This window comes from Conger conger, chromosome 9 (genome assembly GCF_963514075.1).
Source record: "Conger conger chromosome 9, fConCon1.1, whole genome shotgun sequence".
Lineage (NCBI taxonomy): Eukaryota > Metazoa > Chordata > Actinopteri > Anguilliformes > Congridae > Conger > Conger conger.
The window spans coordinates 54,819,879-54,830,300 of record NC_083768.1 but is presented as its reverse complement, the minus strand read 5'-3'; the positions used below and the strand labels follow the sequence as shown (position 1 = coordinate 54,830,300).

Sequence of the window (10,422 nt, the reverse complement as noted above, 5' to 3'; positions counted from 1 at the left end):
ATTATATTTTATTATATTATTATTTTAGGCTGACCACAACAGGCGGTTGAGAAAACCATGTCGAGATCCAGCAAAAGCACAACCCAAATTTGCACGCAACCATTTTTTGTTGTGTGATACCTGTTGCCCGCTATTTCATAAACAGGAAGGGAAACATATCATCTAACATCTAAATATTAAAATATGCCACGTAAATGTGGGTATTCATATTTGACTGTTCATATTTGTGCTATATGAATTACCCACAAGCCTCTTAAAACCAACAAGAATATAGAAATTTGTGTTGCTCAAGACATTTAACAGACTACACATGAAATTCTGTAACACTGAAATAACCCTCAGGCATGTTCAGTATTATTTAGTATCTGCTGCTATAATAATTGAAATCCTAAAAAGTAGGAGTCAATCATCTAGAGAAAATATCTTTATTGTTAATTTAGTTCAACAAAGTTGAGCAGAGTAGTTATCAGTATCTAAAAAGCTGAGTAGCTTGAGAAGCAATAATGATGACATTAGCAATAAAAAATGTATATTATTAAAAAAGGTTTGTGCATCATTATGGAATAATATCATGCTCAGTGCCATAATATCGAAAGCATGATTAATATTCATGAATGGCAGAGAATATGTAGTTGAATTGTGTTGATAAGTCCTTTCTTATCGCATGTAATTCAAATAGTGCTAAGCACTACACTGTTTTGTGTCAGCCTACAGTTAAATACTGTTAAAGATAAGTATTAACTGCATCCATTGTATGTGTGAAGAAGATATGTATTCAATTTGCCATGAATTTGAAAATCTTAGCACAGTATCAGCATTAATTGCATCCTTAAAAAAGAAACCTGAAAGTTGTCACTGAAAGTCCTTCACTAAAGACTGAATGTGTGATAGTGAGTCTTCTGTTAGCTGTTGTTTTCTGTTTCCTAAACTAAACCTGAGTACAGAATATAGAGCAGTTTCTATTTGTGTGAACATAGTTTCAGCTCTACTGGCTTTCCCCTTAGCTTTTTTGACCCACACCAAGTCCCACTTTTTCATCAACCCACTTGTCTGGTGAGTGTCCATATTGCCTATGAGCTTCCAGTTGGCCTGCCATAGATTGCCTGTCATTCATTATTGCCATTATTATTGGGTCCTTTCTTGTCAACATCTAGATGGCTGTCAAACATGTATATTCTTCCTTACCATTAAGCTCAAACACTAACAGCAAAATGTAATAAAAAAAATGAATAATGAATAATTACTTTATAAAATCTAGAAAACACTGGACCGTATTTTCTATAAGGTTGTGGACTGCTGGAGCCCTGCTCCTCTCCTAGTTCTTGCCCACACTTCAACACATCCTGGAGCTACAGATTCATCCCCCTCCTCTCTGAACTGCATACTCAATATCCATCCACGTGGACTTTCTACATTACCTGCTAGTTTAATACCTGAACTGTTACCATCTTAACCTATAGGCCAGAGGAAGTTTTTGGAAGTAAATCCTTGACCATTTTACAGGTTGATTCTACACTTTAGTTGATATACTGGAAATGATTTGGTCTAATTCATTTAGGTCCAATGGTCTCAAGAGTTGTAGTGCTGTTTGAAAAAAAAGAAAAGAATATCCAGCCCGTTCATATGTGGGTGATAAATAGGGACACACTTCTGAGCAAAGCAACATCTCCATTGAGCTGTACACCCATGCTAATGCTTCACTATCACACCACACCAATCCTTGTACTAACACTACCAGTGCTAGTGCTAGACCTATGCACTTCACAATTCACATGTAAAATGCACTACCGCTGCTCATTCCAAACCCCACATGCCTGTGAAACCTTTTGTTTTACAATGTGTTTTTCAACATCAGGTGTCACAAATAGTTGTGACTGGCTGACTATACTTTTAATGGTTAGCAATAACCAATAGAGATGTGGCAGCAGAGTGTCTTGCTCCACGATTAAATGTGATATATTCAGACACACCACTCAAATATGATATTACAATCCAAAAAAAAGAAGAAAATACATCATATACCTAAGTTATTCTTTTTAATATTACTTTACTACTTCAGTTCATACTTTCCAAGATCTAGACCCAGTGTATTAACATCCATCCATCCATCCATCCATCCATTATCTGAACCCACTTATCCTGAACAGGGTCGCAGGGGGCTGGAGCCTATCCCAGCATACATTGGGCGAAAGGCAGGAATACACCCTGGACAGGTCACCAGTCCATCGCAGGGCACACACACCATTCACTCACACACTCATACCTATGGGCAATTTAGACTCTCCAATCAGCCTAACCTGCATGTCTTTGGACTGTGGGAGGAAACCCACGCAGACACGGGGAGAACATGCAAACTCTGCAAAGAGAGGCCCCGGCCAATGGGGATTCGAACCCAGGACCTCCTTGCTGTGAGATGGCAGTGCCACCCACTGCACCATCCGTGCCGCCGTGTATTAACATATTTGCCTCAATTAATAGACATTGCCTCAACCTCAAGCATTAGTAATGAAATAAAATGCTGATCCAAATAGGAACAGTAAATATTATAGACCACATAGATACAGTTTAAGACATTTTCAGCTGTGTGCTCTGAATGACAGTTTGGTGCATTTGAAATGACTGTAGGGAAATATCCGGTGAGGTGAGGTTGTGAGGTGTTTGGGCTTGCCCTGCTTGCTACCTGGTGGTAGATATGCCAGTTTTATCTATTAGCATCCGAACCACGTCCTGGGAGGGAGGCAAGGTGTGTGGGGTGGATATCGGAGACGTTCCCAAAGATGGAATGGAAGGGAGTGTGGGGGAACCAACGTGTGTGTATGCCTGGCAGGGATCTGCACCCAGCTTGTCTGTGTGGGTGTGTATCATCAGAGACGCCCCACAGAAGAGCTTTGATGGTGAAAGGGGGTAAGTTTGTGTATAAGCCAGTCTCTGTGTGTATAAATGTGTTTGTATGTGCATAGTGATGGAGGTTTCCTGCAGCAGCTGTACAGGGAAAAGGCAGCCTGGCATTGAAAGGCTGGTGGCTATGTGGTGGAGAAGAGGGCATCTTAAAGCAGCTATAGAGGTTAAATCCCTAAAGAGAGATGTAAGAGTAAGATGTGTGTATGTGTATATGTGTACATGTATGTGTATAGGTCTGTGGTTTGTGTGTGTGTATGTGTGCTGTGAGGGCCAGTTAAAGCAGCTGTACAGGTGAAATCCCTAAAAGGCCCTGGCAGTGAAAGGTGTGTGTGTGCAGGTTAGGATTGGCTTTTGCTCAGCATTTTCCTTGAAAAGGCAGAAGAAAAAGCAGCATTTGGACATTCAGAGTATTACTAGGTTAGACATTTAAGCCGTGGTGTTCCTCGCATTGATTATTTTATAAAAACACCTGAGGGCAAAAACAAAATTTGAATTGCTTTTATATCTGGAGTAAGGTATCCTCAAAGCAGCATTCTTCGGTATGGAAGACTTCCTTCGCTCAATCCTTAAAAAAAAAAGCAAGACAGGAATCTCCCTTGGAGTCTTCAGCAGGCCCCTCTCTCTTCGACAGGCAACTGGCTGTTAGGAAGCTCCTGGGAGTCTTTATTGTTCCTCTCCATGTTCTCAAAGTATGGATGGGACAGGGCAGCATAGGCCGATATCCTCTTGGCAGGATTAAAAGACAAGAATTGCTGCGTGGGAAAAAGAAAGTGTTCATTGAAAAAAATGTTATTATAGCACATGTTATTATAAAAAAATGTTAATATAGCACATTTGCATACAGTCCCTCAATCCCAGATGGCCTGATAATACATACTCAATTGTATTATCAACACTCATATAGGGCAGCCTATAGCCTAGTTGGTTAGGTGCTTGATTGGGACCTGGAAGGTTAGTGGTTCAAGCCCCAGTATAGCCACAATAAGATGAGTCCAGATGTTGAGCCCTTGAACAAGGCATCAGGAGAGCACAGACTAGCATCTGCCTTCCTTTAAAGTACATAATGTCAGCTACTGCTTCTTAGCACATCACGTCTGCGTGTTGATCTAGATGTGCAGCAGACACAGAGACACTTTCAAAAATGGCAACCCCCTGTCTTCTGGTCCTCTTGGTAGGCTCAATTGCACCAGGCAAGATCAATCGAGCACAGAAATGTATTTGAATCCAAAACAATTACGTATTTCACACAGGTCTAGTCAAATGGCAATCATGGCTGATACTGGAGACAGTTGTGACCCCTTGCCACAGTTGGCAGCCGACAACGGTTTCTCAAAAACTAAAAAGTTTTCTGCATTCATATCACGATGTATCCCCCTTTACACGGTTACGCAAAAATATTTGAAACGCTGTAGTATGCATGCCAGGCCAGTGGGTGGCGGTGTAGCTTTGCAACTCAACACCACTGAATAACACCACACGCTTGTGCATGCTGTCTTCTACTTGTGTTTAGACTGATTCGCGCATGCGTATTAGGGTCTGTGTCGTCACAGTTTCATGTCATCACCCACCTCCTCCCCTCACTCACCCACCTCCTCCCCTCACCTCCCACCATTATCACAAGAATGATATCTTACCAATTTACACGGAAAAGGTAAGGACGGCGTTATGAAATAATTCCACTCTGGAACCCATTATCAAAAGTTAACGTTTTCAGCCCTCCAAAACGCTGGCGTAATGTAAACGAAAGGCCCAAACGCAATGGCGTGTCTAGGAAACGACAGAGTCCAAATCTTCAATTTGTCGAAAAACATCTTCACGAGGGAAAAGACGACACCTCGGCAGCAAGTTCTTCAGGAAAATCAGACTTTATTAGCACACGTGCAGAACTGAACCCCGAATGTCATTTTTACACCCATTTTATACACAGTTACTCCTCCTACAACCCCTCCTCAAACCTCATTGTGGCAAATCACCCACACTGTTCTTATCTTAACTCCTCCCAAAGCTCCTCCCACAACGTCATTGTGGCAAATTGCCAACGGTCCTTATGCTCTGCCAGCTCTGTACAAAGTTCAGGGCGTTCTGCCAACTACGAACAAAGTTCAGGACTCCCCCCGTCCTCACTTCACCCCGCACTACCAGACCTCATAAAGTTCTGGATGCCCCCCCTCTAACACACACGTCATCCATACACGTCACTCTGTATCTTTCCATATATGGGTCACTTTTCTGTCACGATCTTATGAGCAGTAAATCATTGAAAATATACAGACATACTAAACATTTGATTAATATTCACTTCTAATATGCTTTTCTAATATACAGACATACTAAACATTTGATTAATTATTCTCTTCTAAGTGAGTAAATGTACGTTGCATTCTTTGCATTCTTTGCTTTCATTTCAACAGTTTTCACTGTGGTTTCTTGTGTTTTCATAAGCTCAGCTATAATTAATGTTTGATTTGATAACAAGCAGTGTACATGGGATATAGTGATTATAAGTCACTTGCATATAGATACACTTCCGGCATAAAACATCGAGAGTCCCGGAGAAATCAGCTGTACAGTCATATCTCGCTTTGCCCGTGTCCTTGACAGTTCGAGACGCCTCCCCCCCAGCTGGCTGCTTTTATTAAACTCCGGTTACATATGGGTCACTGTGTAATTCTAGCACAATTTAGCAGTTAATCAGTTTGAAACTATACAGGGTACATATCATACTTTAATATGGATATATTGATACACTTTTAGCATAAATCATCGAACGTTATGGAGGAACCAGCCTGCTCATCAAGGTGGAGTCTGATTTTGACTTGTGATTGTTTATCATGCTTTTAGGAGGGAGATCTTTTGTTCTGTGAATTTTCCCCTACAATTTTGTATCCCATAAAGTAATCCTGCCTTTTATTTTCATTTCCCACGTGTAGAACATTTTGTTGTATTGAATTTAATTTGCCAGGTTTACGCCCACTTCTCCTTAAGTCCTCCTGGATTACTTTAGTACCATACTGTTGGCTAAACCTCCTATCATTGTTTTGTATCATCTGCAAATATAACTAAATTAATTTCAATGCCCATGTCAAGGTCATTTATGTAAATGAGGCCCCAGCACTGGTCCCTGTGGGACTTCCCACAATACCCTGCTCAAATAAGACCCATCTTACTACTACTCTTTGTGTCCTTTCCCTTATCCAATTCCAAACCCACCTCGAAATGGCTCCTATAATTCCTACGGTCCTCATTCTAATAATGAATTTGTCTTGTGGTACCTTATTAAATGCTTTTTTGGAAATCTAGACATACAATATATAAGCCAATATATATGCTATCATCAAAACACTTGGTAGCTTCCTCAAAGAATGCCAAGCGGTTTGTCAGGCATGACCTACCCTTTCGAAAACCATGCCGGCTATTCCTTATCCCTATTTTTTTCAACAAATAATTCCAGTTTGTCCCGAACGATAGATTCCAGTATTTTAAATGTGATACGTTAGACTGACAGGCCTGTCGTTTCCTAGATTGGTGAAAAATTTCAAATAGGTCCTGGTCCTTATCTTTGTTGTACAGGTAGCAGTGAAATTGTACTTCCCTCTTGGGTCTTTCAGCGCACTTATCCCTGGTTATGGGTATGCACTTTGTTGTATGTCGCTCTGGATAAGAGCGTCTGCCAAATGCCATTAATGTAATGTAATGTAATGGTCTCCTTTCTTATACACTCAGGAGCACTTTATTAGGAACATTCATGCCATTATCTAATCAGCCAGTTGTGTGAACACAGCAACGTATCATAACTCTAAGTGGATACGCTAAAGCAGTTAGAAGTCTAAAAAATAAGTCTAATAAATACCTGATGAAGTGCTTGGTGAGTGTATATTGGTATTATATTACCTTGTTTCCAGTCATCCAGTATTTCTCCAGTTTCTAAAGACTGTCTAAAAATACTTGCCAGTGGTTTGAAAATGATCTCACTGAAGTCTTTGAGTAACCTTGGGAATATGCCATCTGGGCCTGCTGCCTTATTTGTCTTTAGTTTATGTAATTTATCCAGTATTGTTTCATCATATTCATATTTTTTGTTTGTTTGGCTAATCCGACCCTGTCATTCTGCTTATAAATGTGGCTAACCAAACTGAGCTAAAAATTAGATTGATTAATATCAGATCACTAGCTCCTAAAGCAACTCTTGTAAATGAATTAATTACCGATCATCAAATTGAAATCCTATGTTTAACTGAAACTTGGCTAAAAACTGATGAATATATTGCCCTAAATTACCCGGTTACAGGTATACTTACGTTTCCCGCCTGACAGGTCATGGAGGAGGTGTTGCTGCTGTATATAATTCCAATCTCCTTGCTACTTTGAAATCTGGCTTTGATTTGAACTTTTTTTGAAGTGCTTGTTCTCAGTTTTGCACATCTGGACAAAAAAGCAGTCAGTTTTGTCCTTGTAATTGTATACAGGCCACCAGGGTCATACAGTGGTTTCTTACTTGAGTTTGCTGATTTCCTTTCAAGCCTCGTTGTTAATTCAGATAAAGTAGTAATTGCAGGGGATTTTAATATTTGCATGGATAGTGAAGGTGATCATCTCAGATCAGCATTCCTGTCTATCATTGAATCTATTGGCTTTGATCAACATATACACATCAGTCCACACATTCCCATAATCATACTCTCGATCTGGTCTTAACTTATGACACAGAAATAGCAAATATAGCAGTTATGCCTAAAAATCCTGTGTTATCAGACCATTATTTAATTACTTTTCAAATTTCACAAGTTTTTCATGTGTCTCCAGATCCTACTTTCTACTTTAGCCGTAAGCTTTCCTCCAGGACTGCCAAGATTTTTCTCTTCCAGCCAAAATGGATACATAGTAGCATTAACTCAATTGATCAGCTGACTGACAACATAAATAACATACTTTGCAGAACCCTGGATACTATCGCACCTCTTAAGAAGAGAAAAGTTTGCCATAGGAAATTAGCACCTTGATACAACAACCATGACGCTCTACGAAATTGCACGTATTCCTTCATGCCTGGAAAGACAGCCTACTAACCAAAAACATACCCTCTCCACAGCACGTTCATCATATTTCTCTACCTTAATTGACGAAAATAGAAACAATCCTAGTCACCTGTTTAAAACTGTTGCCAGATTGACTAAGAATCATGTTGATCCCTGTGTCTCAATATCATTTAGTAGCAATGATTTCATGATTTCTTTGATGACAAAATTATAAATCAGGCACAAGATTCATAGTTCTTCTGCCACCGCTCCTATAGGGTCTGTCCTTCCATCCACTCAACACATAGATGCACAATCCTCGGAACGACTGATGGCCTATCTGAACTCTTTTACTCCAATCGAGCTCATTGAATTTAATACCATAGTTAATTCTTCAAAATCTCCTACTTGTCTTCTAGACCCTATCCCAACAAAGCTTTTGAAAGAGCTAATACCAGTGATTGGGGCACCACTCCTACATATTGTCAATGCTTCTTTAGCATCTTGACACATACCACAGACTCTTAAACTTGGAGTTATCAAACCACTTCTTAAGAAGCCAAACTTAGATGTGAATGATTTGTCCAACTACAGGCCCATTTCGAACCTCCCGTTCCTGTCTAAAGTACTAGAAAAGGTAATTTCAAAACAACGTTGTTCATTTCTGCACCCCAATCATGTAATGGAAGTTTTTCAATCTGGTTTTAGACCCTTCCACAGCACTGAAACAGCCATGGTCAAAGTACTCCACGACCTACTCCTCGCTTCTGACAGTGGCTGCATCTCTGTACTTGTGCTTCTAGATTTAAGTGCAGCATTTGACACAGTTGATCACCTGATCCTGTTGGATAGACTTGAAAATCTTGTAGGCCTCCATGGCCTCTCTTGGTTTAGATCATACTTATCATATCAATATCAATTTGTGCATTAACAATGACTCCTCTTATCAATCCAGGTTTAGATACGGAGTACCACAAGGATCTGTGCTTGGGCCCTTGCTTTTCTCTCTACATATGCTTCCCCTGGGACAAGTTATTCGCAAACATGGCATTAACTTCCACTGCTATGCTGACGACACACAGTTGTATCTATCAGTCAAACCTGAGGAAGTTGTCCAGCTGTCAAAAATGGAAGCTTGTCTTAAAGACATTTAAGAAATGGATGAAGCATAACTTGCTAAACTCAGATCTTGCATTTGACGCACATATTAAAAACATCTCTCGGGTTGCTTTTCATCACTTAAGGAATATCTCCAAAATTCGGAAGATACTGTCCCTAAATGATGCAGACAAGCTAGTGCATGCTTTTGTTGCCTCTTACATTATTGCCATTTGGCAGACGCTCTTATCCAGAGCGACGTACAGTTGATTAGACTAAGCAGGGGACAATCCTCCCCTGGAGCAATGCAGAGTTAAGGGCCCAACGGCTGCGGATCTTATTGTGGCTACACCGGGATTAGAACCACCAACTTTGCGTGTCCCAGTCATTTACCTAAACCACTACGCTACAGGCCGCCCTGTATGTGTATGTGGATGTGCAAATTCCTCTCTGAAAGGGCTCCAGCTAATTCAAAATGCAGCAGTTCGTATTCAAGGAGATTTGAGCACATCAGCCCAGTGTTAGCTTCACTTCACTGGCTGCCTGTTAAATTCAGAATAGATTACAAAATACTACTTCTGACTTTTAAAGCCTTACATGGGCTTGCCCCTCTGTATTTAAACAATTTACTTAAAACTTATACTCCCTCACGAATACTCCGTTCGCAGGGTGCAGGCCTCCTTGTTATTCCTAGAATAACTAAAAGTTCCATAGGTGGCAGAGACCTTTCCTATCGTGCTCCTTTCCTGCAGAACAAATTGCCTGCTGACACTCTCACCTTATTTAAAGCGAGGCTAAAAACGTATCTCTTTAATCTGTCCTATAGTTGAGGGGCAGGGTGGCTGGCATAAGATATAGAGTCTCTAGAGAGTCTATAGAGTCTCTGGTGGACTTAGTGGTCAGTGCTGTCAGTCGATCATTTTTGGTAACCAGTCATGGTCTGGTGGTGACTGTCTCAAGCCTGCCCTCATGGCTGTGTTGGCCACTGCCTCTGTTTCCCTTAGCTATGCTGCCATAGCCTTATTCTGCCTGGGTTCTCCTTATCGCACGCAGGCACTTCTCCCTCCTGCTGTGATTGACCAATTACTATCTGGACCCCCTAACCATGCTACTTTCCTCTTCTCCCTGCTCTGGGCACCTGCCCGGAGCGCTAGCCCAACTTTTCCTGCGCACCCCCTCCTGGCCCGGAGCTCCAGCCCAAGACCAGCCGTACAACTCCCTCCTGCCACTACTGATTCAGCTGTAGCACCAAGGCTGTCCCCTTCCCTGACAGTGCCACCCATTGGTGTTCCTGCCATCCCTCAACCTCATCTCTGCTTCAAGTTTATAATTGGACATTTATCTACTTTTATTTAATCTGGTTTTCTGTTTAAAACCATTGTTTCTATAAACCGGTGTCAACCAGTGG

The 10,422-nt window shown here is 41.0% G+C and overlaps 1 protein-coding gene across 1 annotated transcript in view; it reads right to left on the bottom strand.

Annotated features, from left to right (window-relative positions):
• Window positions 1-409: 409 nt before the first annotated feature.
• The window catches only part of cdk6 (cyclin dependent kinase 6), a 122,046-nt gene continuing 112,033 nt past the window's right edge, over window positions 410-10,422 (bottom strand). The window contains exon 8 of the mRNA XM_061254975.1: window positions 410-3,653. Coding sequence (XP_061110959.1) covers window positions 3,507-3,653 — 147 coding nt within the window. The 3' untranslated portion in view covers window positions 410-3,506. The remainder of the gene's footprint in view (window positions 3,654-10,422) is intronic.